This window comes from Salminus brasiliensis, chromosome 6, assembly GCF_030463535.1.
Source record: "Salminus brasiliensis chromosome 6, fSalBra1.hap2, whole genome shotgun sequence".
Classification (NCBI taxonomy): domain Eukaryota; kingdom Metazoa; phylum Chordata; class Actinopteri; order Characiformes; family Bryconidae; genus Salminus; species Salminus brasiliensis.
This window is the reverse complement of record NC_132883.1, coordinates 6,042,755-6,061,472: the sequence shown is the minus strand read 5'-3', so window position 1 is coordinate 6,061,472 and position 18,718 is coordinate 6,042,755. Positions and strand designations below refer to the sequence as shown.

The following is an 18,718-nucleotide window of genomic DNA, read 5'->3' as shown; positions in this document are numbered from 1 at the left end:
TTTACAAGGACAACAAGATCCATCATTATAAGAGCAGAGCTGTGAACAGTTCTGCGCTTGAAAAACACATCAGGAATCTGACGTAGACTTTTTGTTTGGACTTTTCTCAAGAACAAATTTACAAAAATTCTTAAGATACATAATACATAATGTCCAAATATTTGTGGACACCCCTTCTAATGCATGCATTCAGCTGCTTTAAGTTGCACCTGTTTCTAAAATAGATGTGTGACACACACACACACAGCTTATCTAGTCCTTGTATGTGTAGCCCTGTATTGTCAATAGAATAAGCCTCTCTGGAGCAGATAAATGTGGATCCCCTGCTCACACTGGCAGCAGACCTGGTGCCAATAGAATAGGTCCACATTTATCTGCATTGAGCCGTGGAGCAGTGGAAGAACTATGTTCTCCAGAATGGTGGTGCTTTATCCAATACTTTTAGGATGAGTTGGGGAGTTGGGAATGATGAGGTGGGGTGGTGCTCATCCAACACTCTGACCTCACTAATGCTTTTGTTGCTGAATGCTATCAAATCCTCACAGCAATGCTTTTCCAAAATCTAGTAAAAAGCCTTCTTCCCTGGACAGTAGAGACAGTTACTCCAACAAAAGCAGGATAAACTCTTTTGAATAGCCTTCATTTTAAAAGAAACAGTGAATGAGCAGATGTCCCAATACTTTTGTCCATATAGTGAGCTGGTTAATGAGGCCCCAATGTTTGCAACAGATATGCGAGATATGAGTGTGTAGAACCTTTTAAAGATCTAACCATCGTTTGATGTTCTTCGCACTCACACCTCTCTATTACAAACATGGTTCTTCATGGAACTAAAAGCGGTTCTTCTGTGGTATCCCTCATTTGAAGAACCATTTGGAGCACCTTTATTTTTAAGAGAGTAGCGCTGTGTGCTGTACCGACATTTAGTCAAGATACTAACTAGAAGTGGACTGTGAACATGAGGGTAGAACAGACAGTAGTGGCACATTTGTAAATGAAAAGCTATGAAAAGCTCTGAAGCACAATTATTTATATTATATATGATTTACAAAAATGAACTATTGGGGTAAATCAACCATTAAATCAAACAATAAGTAAAATTGACAAAGATTGGATGTCAGTCGAATCAGCCACCTATGTATTGGCATTTGGCATTTATGGCATTTAGCTGACGCTCTTATCCAGAGCGACTTACAAGGTTACTCGTATTACAGAGGAGGGTCAGTGTAGTGTTAGGAGTCTTGCCCAGGGACTCTTATTGGTGTAGCGCAGCACAGTCACCCAGCCCAGGAATTGAACCCCAGTCTCCCACGTGGTGAGGTAGCTCACCAGCAGGTAGTGGTGTTATCTGTTGCGCCACATCAACCAACCATGTATTACTATGCAGATTATGAAGCTGTTTTTTATGATACATACAGTCGCTCATTGTTCTGACAACAGTACTGACTGTTAGACGCTTTAATGATAAAGGGAACATACTGTCTTACATATTACTCACCCCTAAATGTGAGCTCCATGGCATAACTAACTTTAATAATATAGTTGCCACTAACATCACAGCCCTGTTCAAACAGACAGAAATACCGCCCCAAATATTCAATATATATCCACTATTTTTGCCATTTTTTACTTTTTGACATTATTTATATCTGATAGAAATGAATATTGATGTTCATTCAAAGTTGAAACTCTTTTAACTATATAAGAGTGTAGTATAAGAGTGCTATATAAGAGGCATTCGCATTTTGGCTTTTATTAATTTTGGCATTCATCTGAATGCAGTTCACCACATTAGGTTACTTAATTGCAATATAGCTTATTATGCTGTAACTACAGTGAATCTAACATATGAGTTATGTGTGAGAATAGACATTAGAAGTGTGGACCTATGTACACAGCCCTGCAGTTTAAGGTGTTAGTGTTTATAAATAGGCATTAGGTGTTGTTTTTCCAGCCTCAGATGTGTTTCAACCCACCCAACCACATGAAGTCACAGTGCAGCTCATTAGTAAATCACACTAAAGAGCATACGCATGCCAGTAGAACTGCCCTGTAAAATTTCCATTTTGGAGAGGTTTTTGCTCGACAGTGACGAGACAAGATAATCCTATACAAGACAAGACTATACACTCATCAGCCATAACATTTTTACCTATTATTATTATTATATAATAGGTGAAGTTAAAAACCTTGACTGTTTTCATCTACAGTGGCATCTGTCAATGGGGTGGGATCTAAATACTAGGCAGCAAGTGAACAGTCAGTTCTTGAAGGTGATAAAGGTGTTACATGGGCAAGCATAAGAATCTGAGCCACTTTGAACCAAATTGTGATTGCTAGATGACTGGACTGGGTCAGAACATCTCCAAAACATCAGGCAGTGGTCAGAACAGTCAGTTCCACAGCATCCGGTCCAACACGACCAGACTCTGCAATAGTTTCTTCCCCCAAGCCATCAGACTTCTCAACTCCAGAGACTGAACTGATGTTTTTTTCTGTTCCTCACTCACTCTCTCTCTCTCTCTCTCTCTCTCTCTCTCATTCACCAACCATTTACCCCAAACAATATGGCATTTTGCACTAATAACTATACTACCTACTGTTCTGTGTTGCATGTGTGTTCTGTATGTACTGGTCTATGTTGCACCATGGTCCTGGAGGAACGTTGTTTCGTTTCACTGTGTACTCTGCATGTAGTTGAAATGACAATAAAACCCACTTGGCTTGACTTGAACCTACCGAAAGTGGTCCAAAAAAAGGACAACCGTTAACCAGTGACAGGGTCGTGGGCCACCTAAGGCTCACAGATGCTCCTGAGGGCCCCACCTCACAACATACAAGACAGGATGTTATGGTTGATCGGACGTGAGCATGATTTGCATTCTGACTTTCAATGATTCATCCTTGTGTGCATCACTTCCGAATGTAATCCACCAAGTTAGGTTAGTTATTCCCTTAAACGGCAAGACAGTGAGTCAGTAATTACAATGAATCTATTTGTAAACTATGTGAGAGTGGAAATTGAAGTACGGGACCACATACAAACCCTATTGTATGTGTTTTGTGTTTAATGTTTTGAGGCCCATCATTGCACTTTATCATTAGGCCTGTGTATGAACAGAATGCGTGTCTACACTGAAAATGATAAAAGTGCTAACTTCATGCTGCAATTGGATGAATGGATCTTTACATTGTGTCAAAACTAAATGAACCAATAGAAATGCTCCGAAATTGACATTTTCCACTGAAAGTTCAAAGTCTTTTCCCTCTTATGTAAAATCGTCTTTTTTAATAGACACAAGATTCTTTGCCTGACATCGACAGTACAATAAAACATACATTTACCAGGAGCTCTTGACTTAAACATGCCTTTTCATGCCAGCTCACTTTGAAATCATATTTACATATTCGGGTCGATTGTGGTTGATATGCTGTAGGAGAACAGAGAACAGCAGTGCTTATTTCCTGCTTACCATTTGCTAGACTTGCTAAAACGCTTCATCTGGTGAGTCTAAAAATGGGTCCTTTTGACAGTTTCGTTTCCAGAAGAAGTCAGATGTAGTTCTCTATCTTGGAAGGAGAGTAGAGGTTTAAGACATGATTTCCTGAGCGTACGATCCTATCAGAGTGACAGTGTGTGCACTGATCAGCCATAACATTAAAAACACTGACAGGTGAAGTGAATAACAGTGCTTCATCTACAAAGTACAAAGGCAGTTGTCAAGGGGTGGGATCTACACATTAGGCAGCAGATGTACAGTTAGTTTTTGAGGCAGAAAAAATGAACAAGCTTAAGAATCTGAGCCACTTTTACAAGAGCCAAGCTGCGATGGCTAGACGACTGGCCTGGATACGAACATCGCCGAAACAGTAGGCGATGTTTTTTAGGGTGTTACATTTTGGAGTGGTTAGTGCCTAACAAATTTTGGATCAACGTTCTTTGGATGCCTTCAAAATTCATTGGATCCTAGTTCAATCCAGCATCTGTGGGATGTGCTAGACCAATAAGTGTAGCTCAAGTGACTCAGTAAGTGTGAGCCGTTGGGGAATGCAGAGTTTTGTTAAAGTGGTGTCTGTAAGAAAAAGGAAGAAGAGCGAAGAGGAAGCAGGGACCCAAAGGTTACTCTGACAGAGCTCCTGCGTATCCCTGTGGAGATGGAAGAACCATCCAGGCAGCACTCCACAAATCACGCCTTAATGGTAGAGTGGCCAGACAGAAGCCACTCCTTAGAAAAAGGCACATGGCTGCCCTCTTGGAGTTTGGCAAAAGGCACCTAGAGGACTCTCAAACCATGAGAAACAAGATTCTCTGGTCTGATGAAACCAAAATTGGACTTTTTGGCCTGAATACCAAGAAGGAAACCAGGCACTGCTCATCACCTGGCTATTGCCATTCCTACAGTGAATCGTGGCGGTCACAGCATCCTGACGATTGCATGTACTGAAGAGGGAAAGATGAATGCAGCTAAGAAAACCAAGACCCTCAAAGACAACCTCTGACTAGAGCGACAGTTTACATGAAGAAGGTGAAAGGGGTGTGCAGACTGAGCCCCCTTGACTGTATCATTCAGGTGACAAAACCAACCCATCCGCATAGTAGCTCAGACAGAGAAGAGGCAGGTGGAGAGACAGAGTCACAGATAAAGTTTAATTACCTCCATTAATGACCTCCAGTGGTCCGCTTTTATGTCGAAAATCAAACCTAAGCTTTTGTCCACAAACATTTGGACACCTGCTGTTTCTGTAACCACATCTTTCATATCCCTATCTAACCTCTGTGTTTCCGTCTGTGCAGAAAACCTCCTCCTCTCCGGCCTAGATCTTCTCATCCTCCTCCGTCAAGCAGAATGAACGACACGTATGCAGTAGTCAACAAGTCCAGGCAGCCCACCGCTTCACCTACAGTCCACCACTACGACAATTTAGACTCAGAGAGCCAGAAAGGTCCCAGCAATGCTCTGTACAGTATTGTAAAGCCAAAAAACAGGGGCGCTGGGGCGGCGCCTGCTTACGACAGGACAGTGCTGGCCAACCAGAGGAGGACAATGGTGCCTCAGATAGAGGTGGAGCACAGTGGGTATGAACCGTTACCAGGTAAGAGGCAGTTCATTTTTAGACATTTTTTATCTCATTGCCACACCAGATTACCCAGGTAGGAGAATGTAGTGTTAATGTAGAGTCTAAGAGTCTTTCCCAGGGACTTGTATTAGTGTAGAGTGGTATGCTTGCCCAGCCGGGCAGTGAAATCCTAGTCTGCCATGGGACGGGTGACACAAACCACTTTATGGTGTCCCACAAGGTTCTGTTATAGGACCTACATTGTTACATTTACAGTAATGGCAGTTAGCTGATGCTCTTATCCAGAGGTACTCTCACCAGGATCAGTGTTACACAGGTAGGAGAACGTAGTGTTAGGACTCACACCACTCTACACATTTGGTGTAGAGTGGTGTGCCTGCCCAGCTAGGTAATTGAACCCTAGTCTGCCATGTGACGAGCAGTGTTGTTCCCCATTAAACTTCGCTAAAATAAAAACAAGCAACTTCTTCATCACTAGCGACTAAAAATTCAGCATGTTTACCTACCAAATCATCAATCAATACTCTGTGCAATTTACCATACCCATAAATAAGCACCTGGTTCTATACCTGACAAGTCCCACAAAGTTTGAATAGAATTTGAATAGAAAAAGCCTTTGCCCTTTGCCTTTTTCCGGCTCCAATTTAGGCCATACTCTGTAAGAGAGCACTGTAAGAGTTAATGGCACACGGTGATTTCACTGTTTCCTTTGAGGAAAAGCCTGTATAAGGAGAAGTGTGTGTTCGTCTCGGTGGTGCTGTGTAACACATCCATGAGCCTGCCTGGAAACTTTTGTTGGAGCTGTTTTTATTCCGCTCCCCCCTTTTCTTACTTCTCTATTTGAATTCCTCCCTTTCATGTGATCATCAGGGTATTCAGAGCGGCAGGGTTTGATGTTTATTCTCTCTCAGTGTGTAAGGGTTTAATTACATCTCCGAAGGAATGCTGGCCAGGAAACAGACACAACTTTCTATCCAGGTATTAAAATGTTCAGAGAGAAAGAGAGAGAGAGAGAGAGAGAGAGAGATAGCAACGTGTTTATAGTGTAAACAAAAAACAGACTAAGAATAGAAATGGCTGTTTTTCTTCCAGTTTTAACTCTTAGAAGTCAGAAGTTCATGTAAATAAATAATAATAAAGTACACAATTACATGTTTAATTCATTATTCAGTTTATTTAGTAATTTAGTAACTATACAGTCTTATGTGAATATCCTGACCCCCTACCTTATAGTGGGAATAACCACCCTTGACTCGGAAGACGCTAGTGAGGCATTGTGGCATGGACTATATTGGGTGAAGGTGTTCATTATAGGGGTTCCACTGTAGAGCGCCGATTGCTCTGTACCACTCCCTGGAGTCATCGGCCCCCTTTGGCATCCCCAGTGGCCCATGGGGCACCATTGATATGTCATTGGGAGGCACTCGGCGTACAGGAGGTCTGTTCTCGGTACAGCTGCACTCGGTACTAGCCACATCCCACAAACTTAGCAGTTTCCAAGATGCTAGCACCCTTTGCCTGGTACCCTATGATCATGCCCTTTTGGACATCAGTCAGATCACGTCCTTTGCCCATGACCATCGTTTTGCACTCTGCTACAACTGACTGGTGTGATCGCGTATTTATGCATGCAGCAAATTTTGTCACACCTGGAATCTGTGAAGTTGTCCTGGTTGTTGTGATGTTCAGAAATGAACAGAATCAGTCAAATACAAATACACTGTACGTCCAAATATTTGTGGACACCCCTTCAAATGAATTGATTCAGCTACTCCTCTACTACTAGTTGCACCCATTGCTGACACAGATGTGCAAATGCAAACATGCACAGTTTGTCTAGTCCCTATAGAGAAAAACTGCCAGTAGAATAGGACTTTCTGGAGTAGATGGACATGAAACCATGGGCACCATGCTGCCTAATGCCAGGCGTAGGCTAGCGGTGGTATAAATAAGATAAGGCCTAAATGTGATAAATCATTTTTTCCCTACTCTAAAATGTACAAAGCAACTCCTGAAAGGATTGATAAATACCAGAGGAGAGAGAGGACTCAGGTGTGTAAATTGTGCAAGCCTGTGGTTCTTAAGGTTTACATCAGAGTAACACCACTAGTGCACACAGCTGGCTTGAATAGTAAGGTCAACCTGCAGCCCTGCGCAGTGTTTCTTTGCTCCAGTGCATGTGAATCTACTTAAAGGTGTGTTACAAAATATCATCTGTTAGTCATTATCCCAATATTGGCCTTGATAATACAGAAGGCTAATTGCAGAAGGCCAGCATATGTACTGTAATGCGCTCCCTAATCCCTTACTGGATGCTGTAAACTCATCCAGATGAGTGCTTTGATGAATCAAGACATACATTTAATCTCAGAAAAATGTGTTATTTGTTTTTTTTTTTTGTCTATAGTAAATTGAATATAGCATATAAGAATATATATATATATATATATATATATATATATATATGGACTGAATAATATAGACAAAAGGATTGGGACACCTGCTTATTCATTGTTTCTTATGAAATCAAGAGTATTAAAGAGTTGATCCTACTTTTGTTGGAGTATCTGTCTCTACTGTCCAGGAAAGGTTTTTTTGCTAGAGTTTCTAAAGCATTGCTGTGAGAATTTGATTGGATTCAGCGACAAGAGTGTTGGTGAGGTCAGGATGTTGGATGATTACCACCCCACCTCATCCCCAACTCATTCCAAAAATACTGGATGAAGTACCATCCATCATTCCAGAGAACACAGTTCTTCCACTGCTCCACAGCCAAGTGCTGGGGGGCTTTATACCCCCCTCTAGCCCACGCCTGGCATTAGACAGCATGGTGCCAATAGGTTCATGCTTATCTGCTCCAGAGAGTCCTATTCTATTGGCAGTGCTTCCCTACAGGGACTAGACAAGCTGTGTGTGTGTGTGTGCGAGCATTTGTACATCTGTTGCACATCAGCAATGAGTGCAACTTAAAGTAGCTAAATGCATTTATTAGAAGGTGTGTCCACAAATATTTGACATATAGTGTATATATAATATCACGTTTAAATTTTGTGGGAATGAAATAAAACTATTAAAAGTATTTTTATCCATCATTTACATCTGCTTTTTCTTTTCTTCTTTTTTTTTCTCTTAGTGGACTTCCGGACGAGAGACTCACAGGTAACGTCCACTTCCCCTCTATACACTTAAAGTAGTAGTTTGGAGAACAATCAAAGGAATCCTGATTTAACCCTGAACTGTTTGATATCGACTGTGTGCTTCTTTAGTTTATCCCAGAAGATACGTAATTGTCACCGCCGTCCACATTTTTCCCATCTGTTGTAGTGAACACACACACACACACACACTAGTGAACTAGGGGCAGTGAGCACAAACACATCCAGAGCGGTGGGCAACCAACTCCAGCGCCCAGGCAGCAGAGAGGGGGACGGGCCTTGCTTAAGGGCCTAACAGTGGCAGCTTGCTGAGCCCGGGTATCAAACCCAAAACCCTGTAGTCAATAGCCCGGAGCTCTAACCTCTGAGCCACCACTGCCCCTAGGTGCTAGGCTAATGCTGCTAACAAGCAGTGGCATCAGAAATCTATAGAAAAGCTACATAAACAGTTAAGAAATAGGTATTATTATATACAGAGAGGCCTTATGTAAAGATGTGAGCTCAAATTGAACTACATAATGACCTCTATAACACTTTTCACTTCTCAAAATGGACCACAATGAGTGAATAAATTACTGCATATGTTGAGTAAAATTGGGTAAATGTGGTTCTGGTTACTGTTGAGAAGACTGTATTATTTTTACAGACTGCTTCTAAACATTACATCAATTTGTCTGACCACAAAAATGTAATTCTGGATGCTTTGTAAGCAGGTTACAAGCTGTTTAGAGGCATACTTTCACAAAGAGGAGATTGACCTGCTATAAAAACAACAGCCTGGCCAGCTCTAGCTGGTCAAGCTGGTTAAACTGTTTGACCATCTTAGCTCTTGACCAGTATGTGGTTTGTTTTTGTTTAAGTTTGATGGTCAACCTGGTCTACCAGGTTCATGGCGAAGCTGTAGAGAAGTCGGACCTCCAGTATGACCAGGCTTTACCATGCCGGTCGACCAGCATGTCCAGATTGACAAAGAATGTTGACCAGAATGTCCAGAATGACTTAGCTAGTTGACCAGCATGACCAGAATAACTGAGCTTGTCGACCAGCGTGTGACTAGCATGGCCAAACGAGCTGGTCTGAGCTGGTGAACCAGCTAGCTCACCAGCATAGGGTTTGTTTTTGTCTGGACATCCAAAACCAGCTACCAACAAAAGCTGGTCTGGAGCTGGCTGTGTCAGCTGGGTGGTCACAGTCTTTAAGTTCAGTGTTTGTTAGCAATGCTAGCCTAGCATTTCCTGTTCTAAACTACTGAACCAAACATCAGATGCCAAACATATCTAAGCTGATCAACTGCATCTACAGAAAGTGATACATCATGTTATTTCGATTTTTCACCAAACCATGTGTTGCAGGAGCATAGCTGCCCAATAGATGCAGTAGATTCCTTATTGCAGCTTGAAACCATTTTCATTATGTACAGATCTCTCATTTCGCCAGCATTTTATCTAAGTACTGTTTGACAAGCGGTATTTAATTCTCATCCAGCTTCAGCAGCCACCCACCGCCTCAGCCACAACCTGTCAAACGTCTGTTCTATATTCATACAGTTCATGAAGTCAATCTGAGATGCCGGCGTTTATCTAGAATCTCATCTGCACTCAATTTCATATGTGCATATTGTTTGGCCGTTTGTATTCACAATTTATCTGACAAATGAAGGATATTTCATAAAGGATCTCAGCTTCGCTCAGTCTCATGTACAGGTGTGGGTAATTGCCTCGATGACAGTGCGTTCCTCTAGTAAATAAGCAGTGTTTCTCAGCCGTGGCCGACTGCAGTTCTTCTTGACATTTTCACAGTTTGCTCTCATTTTGCACTTGTTGACGTTCTGTTTTCCTGTGGTAGGAAGTTTAAAAACTGCTTCTTGTTTGTCAAACTGAGCTGCCTTAAAAAAAAAAAAAAAAGAGTTTGTTAGAAAGACCTCACTTGCACCTACACTCTCTGGCCATATACAGCTGAAATGGAAACTGCAATCAAACCAATCAAACAAGACCAATTTAAATATCTCAACACCACTAATAGAACAAGTGCTTTCTCCCAGTTCATCACAAAATGCCAAAATACTTTTAATGACCCCTCCATGACAAGCGTCTTTAGTATTTATCAGAGCACCCTTCTGCTGTTCTGACCTGCTGCAAACACAATGCACAACCAGGCACCAGCTTCTGGCAGTGTTGCTGAGGAATCTTGGTGGCCTCTAGTTCACTAATATTCTTGGGTTTGCTGCTACTGCAGCCACCTTCGTCAGATCCCACCAAAGATTTGCTGTAGGTTTCAAGTAAAGGGACTCTGACGACCACTTCCAGAATCTTCCAGGACTTCTTCTGAAACCGAGCCTTGGTGGACGTGGTGGAGGTATGCTCGGGATCATTGTCCTGTTGGAAGGTCCAATGATGCACAAACTTTAGCTTCCTCACTGACAGCGTGACGTTTTCTCCTGGGATTTCCTGATACTTGACTAAATCCATCTTGCCCTTCTTCCACACGCTGCAGGTTTCACAGTCACACAGGAGCGATGAAACATAACTGGAACTTTACAAGTTCGCAAACTTACAAGTGCACCAAAATGCATCAAAACAAACCATGAAAGAACGTTTTCTCGGTCCTGTGTTCTGGACTACTGCAGATTTCTGTGCAGTTTAACATAGAGCAACGGCAGAGACGGCATTTGTTCAGAACTGTAGCTCAAACGTGTGGAGTGCACCTAATAGTTGGGTTGGATCGAGATCAGACCACGTCTTATGCTGCGTTCCATTAACCTCAGAAGTCGGATGCTGGAGCTAGGAATGACCCGAGTCACACCCGAGTTGACTGTGTTCCAGTCAAATCATCAGTTTCTGATGATTGTTAGCCCACGACTTTATTTATCAGTGTTTTTTAAGGCGAATCGACCAAAATGCATCCCAATATTTATGTCCCAGGTTAGCACTGTTAGCTTTGTACCAGGTTAGCATTGCATAACGCATTTCTTATGCACTATACAGTATTTCGCGCATCCAAACATCATGGAAACTCGTCCACAGATTGTGGCGTTGGACAGTACTTTCTACTGTATAACACTACTGCTATTACCGCTGTTGATGTGCGGTGCGGCCCTCTTGGATGTTTAATTTGGGGGTTGATAAGGCTAGATCAGGACAAAGTTCAGTGTCTAGAAATAAGTTAAATCGAGTTATAATGTTCTTAATACAACCTCAGTGTGAGAAATATTGTATATATTGGCATGATTTCAGATGATTTTACTTCACACAGTGTTGTTTTTGGTAATTCTGTGCAGTGCAACTGCAACTGTGCAAGTCCTGGCACAAGATAAATGTGCCTAATAAAGTGTCAGCTCAGCGTAACATGGATTTAGGGTGAATTTAGTGCTGATTTCCTCTCCACTCAGTGATAATTGTGCTTATTAAAGTTTGTATTTTCAGCGGTTCGGCGATTTTATGTGCAACACTTACTCTCACAGATGAAGACGTGCAACTTAAAAACTGGGGTGAAAAATCTCATTTAGATCTTTTGTATCTCCTACAGCTGTACCCACCTCCGACTCAGGGGACGTGTAAGTACTTTACAGATTTTTGCATTCAGATTAAAGGAGCTCTCAGTTGGGGAACCGCTGCGTTTTGTAAAATGTTTTAATTAAGGATAAGCTGGAGTGAAAACAACAGGAAAATAAAGAGTTTATTACCAACTCCAGCACAAAGACCGTATACTGAGGGAGCTTTGAGCTTATGTGTGTGTGTGTGTGTGTGTGTGTGTGTGTGTGTGTGTGTGTGTGTGTTTGTGTGTGTGTTTGTGTGAAGTCTACCCTGGAGACTGCTTATCAACCGCACCAGTGTAAAGTGTTGTGAAGAAATAAACAGGAAGAAGTGTTAGATTACTCTCACTTTCTGTCTGTATGTCTGTCTCTCTCTCTCTCTCTCTCTCTCTCTCTCCTGAGTCTTATAAGGTTTAGCCAACCTGTTGTGTGCTGTCTTTGTGTGTGTGTGTGTGTGTGTTGTGTTCCCAGCTGACAACAACAGCTCCACAGATGACGACTACGAATACGTCTCTAATGTCACTAACCTCTCCAACGTCTCTCTGCCGGTCCGGGACACCAGCAGCTACTGCAGTCCAGGTGGCATGGGTGAGAAATCCTGTTTTTTTCCAGTTTATTAGGTCCATTAGGTGCACACTGTATGGACAAAAGTATTGGGACACCTGCTTATTCATTGTTTGTTTCTAAATCAAGGGATTAAAAAAAATTATTTGCGTAACTGTGCATCTATTGTGGTTGGTGCAACAGATAACACCACTACCTGCCAATGAGCTCCCACACCATGTGGGAGACTGGGGTTCGATTCCCGGTCTGGGTGACTGTGCTGTGCTACACCAATAATAGTACTTGGGCAAGACTCCCAACACTACATTGGTCTACCTCTGTAATATGAGTAACCTTGTAGGTCGCTCTGGATAAGAGCGTCAGCTAAATGCCGTAAATGTAAATGTACTGTCCGGGAAAGACGTTCTACTGGGTTTTGGTACAAACTGTACAAACAGGCTGTGTCAAAATGAACGAAATGGGTAAATTTATTAATGAGGAGTAATAATGAATTATTTAGTAACTTCACTGAAAATATTGCCCAAGTCAAACATTTTAATCTTTCTATATGAATCATAGTCATATTAGTCATAGTCATATTTCTGCAGGGGTCACTGCACAGTAGAACAGTGCACCACCCCTCCAGAGTCTGCTCAGTCTTCCTGAAGGTCTTTTACATTCAATTAGGGGGTTTGATTGGACTATTTAGTAATCCTAAAGCAGCTGTCTCCTACTAACTTTCTTAATTACAACACATACTGAAGACTTCTCCTTTGTGGTCATCAATTATTTAAATTTTCAGAGTGCAGCTGGGCAGCTGCTTAAAGGAGCCCAGGCATGGGCTAGAGAGGAGTGTGGAGCATTGAGCGCTGGAGCAGTGGAAGAGCTGTGTTCTCTGGAATGATGGTGGTGCTCCATCCAATACTTTTGGAATGAGTTGAGGATGAGGTGGGGTGGTGATCATCATCCAACATCCTGACCTCACTAACGCCCTTGTTGCTGAATGCAATCAAATCCTCACAGCAGTGCTCCTCCAAAATCTAGAAAGCCTTCTTCCCAGGACAGTAGAGATAGTTACTCCAAGAAAGGCAGGATCAACTCTTTTAATACTCTTGTTTTCACATGTCCCAATACTTTTGTCATATATATATATATAAACATTCTGGTATTACCCTTAAATCATTTTTGACCTAGAGTTGCTGATACACATCTCTGGTGCTGCTGCTGAAGCTGATTTGCACAATCATATCATATCTTAATGGTCACCTGCATTTGTTTATGTTGTTGTTTTCTTGTCTGTTTTCTCTGCCTTCAGGTTTTAACTGCCGAATAAAGAAACCCAAAGGACCCAGAGACCCCCCGGCAGAATGGAATCGGCCAGAGAGATGAACCAGAGTCAACTAAAAAAATTTAAAACCATAATCCCTTGACAGAACACAGCTTCACATATCGCCACTGTCACACAAAAACCTTGTATTTCAATTTTTGCAGTTTTTGACATCATGTCAATCTCTTGTTCTTTACATCTTACAAGTTTGATGATGAACTGACCAATAACATCCTCCAAAATGACTAAATAAAATATAAAATATATTTTAACATTTACTTCCATTAAAAGAGTTTTTTTTTCCCCTCATCCTGTAAAATTGACCTTTTGGAGATAAAAGGTATTTGCATGACAATGACAAATAAATCCATCATTTCTTACAGCAGTTTATACCGAGGGCTTTGGTCCAGCACCGCTTGCTGATTTTCCTGTTTATACAGCAGTGAAAACACCAAACTCTGTTGGACGCCGACCCTCCAGGCCTGGACTCAGTGAGCCCTGGTGTGTGGTAGTTTGTCATAAGGAGTGTAAACAGATGAAGTTTGCCATTTTTGTGTGTTTGTAGTGAAAAAGAGAGAGCTTACAATTCAGTGTGTGCTTCTAATTTATTGTAATGTGTATGATCTGCATTAAATATGTACGTTTTGTACACAAATTCTTGTACATTGTTGTGTGCCTCCTTTTATCAGGTCTTTAGTGAAGTGTGTGGCTGTTGTGATGCACTGCTCCTGTCAGTAGAGGGCACTGTTGAGGTGTAATTTCACTGCCTGGATGGCTTACAAACTGAAGAGCAGGTAAATTAGGTCACCTGCATAATTTACACAGCAATACAGTTATTTGGATAGAGCATGATTCGTATGTCCTTATTAATGCTTCAAAATTCATGATTACTGTCGCTGTGACGCAAAAACCTTGTATCTCCAAAACTGCAACTAAAAAAAACTCGACCCTTAATAAAGGTCAATGTAAAAAGGTTTTATTCCAAGTCATTTTGGACAACTGGTCAATTCTTCATGAAATGTGGACATTTAAAGAAAGTGGATGTAGAGAACAAATGACAAATGACAACGGCAAAAATGGAGATACAAGGTTTTTACTTGACAGATGTAAAATATGTCAAGAAATGACAGCTGTATATAAAAAAAAATGAAGGAATAATATAATTGTGTGACCGTACCAAAATGAATATTTAAGTAAGTATTAAGTTTTAATAAAATATTAATCAAATGTACATATAAGTTATTTAAATCAGCTCTTCTACTTTTTTCTTGTTGGTTTGATGCCCCTCATTGAGCAAACTATGGCAAATATAAAATTATTATTGGCAAATATATATACTTTTTACCAAATTCAGCTGTAGAAAAAGTTCATTAAGAAAGTTATGATAGGACCTTTTTGCTGTGTTTAGAGGAGAACGGATGCTGGATCTCATGCTGAGAACATCTTTCCAACTGTTAAGCATGGGGAGGGATGGATCATGCTTTGGGCTTGTGTTGCAGCCAGTGGCTCAGGGAACATTTCAGGGGTATAATGCATTCAGTTAAATACCAGCAACTGGCAAAGTAGAGCTGCCAATGATATACAATATGTCCAAATGTTTGTGGACACCCCTTTTAATAAATGCATTCAACTACGTTTAGGTTGCACCCAATGCTGACACAGATGTGCAAATGCGAGAATACTGTACTGCCAATAGAATAGGACTCTCTGGAGCAGATAAACACGAACCTGTTGACACCATACTGCCTAATGCCAGATGTGGGCTATAGAGGGATATAAAGCCCCCCCAGTATTGAGCTGTGGAGCAGTGAAAGAACTGTGTTCTCTGGAATGATAGATGGTGGTGCTCCATCCAATACATTTGGCATGAGGTGGGGTGGTGACCATCCAACATCCTGACCTCACTAGCGCACTTGTTGCTGAATGCAATCAAATCCGCACAACAGTAAGGGAGTGCAGTTGTCCCATTACTTTTGTCCTTTAACCAGGCTACCAACACTTGTACATGCTGTAAAAGTAAAATACATGTGTTGTGTAAAGTTTTACACAGTGTAAAGAACAACTGCCAGATTTTTTTATTTTTTTATTTTTGAAGTGAAAAACGTCAGAAATTGTCAGCATTACGTTTATTACACAAACAGTGCTTAACCGACCTGTGTGGGTTTGCATGGTAAAATGGAACGTTCTGCCGAAAAAATTCCCAGCTGGGAAGATTGACCTGTGACTCCGCTGCTATTAAGTTTCAGTCATGGAAATCTCTGGAAAACCAAGTTGCCGTCTATTCGAAAGGCATGCGTTTATCCAGACACGTAGCCGCGCCACCACAGACACCAGATCGGGTTCTCTGTGGCCAGACAAACCTGGAAGGTTTTAAATGAGCCTGCTGATCTAGGATCAGTTTTCTTAACCAGCTATAAATGGGCATCAGAGCAGAGAGCTGACCCTGGATCAGCTTTTCAATCCCGAGCCACATGATCCGGTACATACATATGGGTATGATACATGTGCGGTAATCTGAGAGCTTATTTAAGGCACAGTGTTTGAAATATTGTTTAATATACTGTCGTGCAGTCTGCACGGCTCCGGCGCTTCAGATGTGCAGGTAATGCAATAAGCATGAAAACTCCACCGCGCTATTGGACCTAATCGTTTCCCAGCGGTCGCAGCCAATAAACAGTGATAAACATTTATTGTTCTAAACGTTCCGCTGCTATAATTGTTCGGCGCTGCGTGATGTACTATGTTTGTGATTCATCAAACGCAAATGAATGCGCTCCAGCCTCGGCAAATGGCCGCACTGAAGGCCTGGCAAAGAAAGCCTGCTATTATGTGAAATGATACTCCAGCAAGTGTTTTAGCCTTATGGGTTTTGTACGGGTTCACAGTAGCTGGGGGAGGCTCCACTTTCTCTCCGCTCCAGGAGCAGAAGCAGTATTCATGACGCTGAGCTCTGGGTCCATATTGATCACGCGACTCGAAAGGTCAGTAGACAGTAGACGCTCATCTGGAGGCCGCTGGTCTTTGTCCTGATTAGAGCCTTCATTGGGAAGCAGAGAGCAAAACCTGCTTGCCATCATCAACCGGAGCCAGAGAGAGCACAGATGACCTTGCTCTCTCCGGGTGGGTAGATTGTGCTCTCTCTATTTACCCGCATAACTTTAGCGTGATGCTGGCACTTTCATCCGAGTGCGTTGGTCGGTCGGAGCCCTGGTCGAACCCCTGTTGTTGCACTGATAGCAGTTCGAAATTGCGGTGCCGGTGGCTGATTTTGCCTGTATCAGAAGAGGCGTATTACAGTCCTTGCCCTCCCAGTGTTGTGAGGATTACATGTGATGGTGGAAGTACTAATGAGTGGGTTGGGTAATTGGCTGTGTGTATGTGTGTGTGTGTGTGTGTATACATATACATATACAAACACACACACATATATATATATATATACATATATATATGTATGTATGTATTTATGTGTGTATATACATATATATAAATGTGTGTGTATATATATATATATATATATATATATATATATATATATATATATATATACAGATGTATTATCTGTGGGAAGCAAACTATGGACATAAACATGTCTTTACTCATATATATATATTATGTATATAATTTTATATAGTCAAAACAAACTTGGCCATGTTGCTCTATGAGGGTCTAATTTGGGCAGTAGAGTCTAATTAGTCTTCCTGTCAATCAGCCAATCAGGAAAGACCTAAAAACCTGTTAACATCCATAGTTTACTTCACACATATATTAATATTGAGACTGTAAATTAGGTTTCGGCCTTACACCATTAAATGGTGGGCTTGTTATTAAAGAGTAAGAATGTATTTCTTAGTAATTACTATGAAAGTAATGCGATACTGTAATCAAAACAAACTTGGCCATGTTCTATGACTTGGCCATAGAGTCCTCTTCTATGAGGGTCGTATTTGTGTAGGTAATAACATAGTGGGAAAGTGCACCACCATTCCATATGTCAGTAATAATGTCAGTAGTTTGCTTCCCACACATGTAGTAATCTACTACATGTGTAGACACTTAAGACACCCCAAGATATAATATAACTGAGAGCCTATTATCAGTTAATAATGACGAATTATTCGGTGACCACTATAGAAATAACAAACCTGGGCCTGTTGGCCTGCAGAGTGATCATATGTAGCATTACGGTGACTCTTAATGAAGACCATATTTGTGTAAGTGTCGCTGCACAGTAGAACAGTGCACCACCACCTCCACTCCTGAGTCTGATAACCCTTCCTGTCAATCAGTCAATCAGCGAAGACATCTTAATATCCATAGTTTGCTTCAACAAATATAGTAATATGCCATAAAGACTGATAATGAGGTTTTGGCCTTGGGATGTTTCCCCATTTATAGTGTTAAGCCATTAAACCCTTAATACCCCAAGGCTTATTACACATTAAGGTGTATTACTCTGTAGCTACACAGACTTCTGTGCAAACTGCTGGGGCTGTTCCCTGGTAATAGAAGTGTGTAGTAAAAAGTTTGGCCCGCCCGCCGGCCATCGCCAATTTAAGGGGTTACACTGTAAGCTTGTTATTAAGGAGTAGTAAAGTTTTATTCAGTTATTAACTACAAAATAATAAGACACTATAACTATAACTACTTCTTTGTGGGCCATATTTGAGTAGGTCTCGCTGCACAGTAGAACAGTGCACCTCCATTCCACTCCAGAGGGTGCTCAGTCTTCCTGTCAATCAGTCAATCAGCAAAGGCAGTTCCAGTAGTGTGCTTCTTTGTGATATGTGTAATGGCTTCATCAGGCAGGATGTTTACACAGTGCTGACTGGTGGGGTGTGAGCTGCCGTTGGTCGTTGGCTTCATTAGCCTCGTAGCTCCAGAGCAGAACTAAAAAAGCCACCTTCAGTCTTGGCGAAACGGGATGGAAAGGCATGCACTCTTAACCGTAAAGCTGCTACTAAGGGTTTCATCAGCAATGCCACGAAAGAACCACGCTTGGTTCCAGAAAGCCCTGTCTGTGTAACAGAGAGCTGTATGAGTGTGAAGAACTTTTTGGAGGCTAGACGGACCTTCACCTGA

The 18,718-nt window shown here is 41.6% G+C and overlaps 1 protein-coding gene across 1 annotated transcript in view; it reads left to right on the top strand.

Moving 5' to 3' along the window:
- The window catches only part of ptpn18 (protein tyrosine phosphatase non-receptor type 18), a 43,174-nt gene extending 28,875 nt beyond the window's left edge, over positions 1–14,299 (top strand). Inside the window, exons 13-17 of the mRNA XM_072681441.1 lie at positions 4,796–5,094; positions 8,213–8,238; positions 11,760–11,787; positions 12,238–12,354; positions 13,625–14,299. Of these exons, the coding sequence (XP_072537542.1) occupies positions 4,796–5,094; positions 8,213–8,238; positions 11,760–11,787; positions 12,238–12,354; positions 13,625–13,698 (544 nt within the window). The 3' untranslated portion in view covers positions 13,699–14,299. The remainder of the gene's footprint in view (positions 1–4,795; positions 5,095–8,212; positions 8,239–11,759; positions 11,788–12,237; positions 12,355–13,624) is intronic.
- The last annotated feature ends 4,419 nt before the right edge of the window (positions 14,300–18,718 follow it).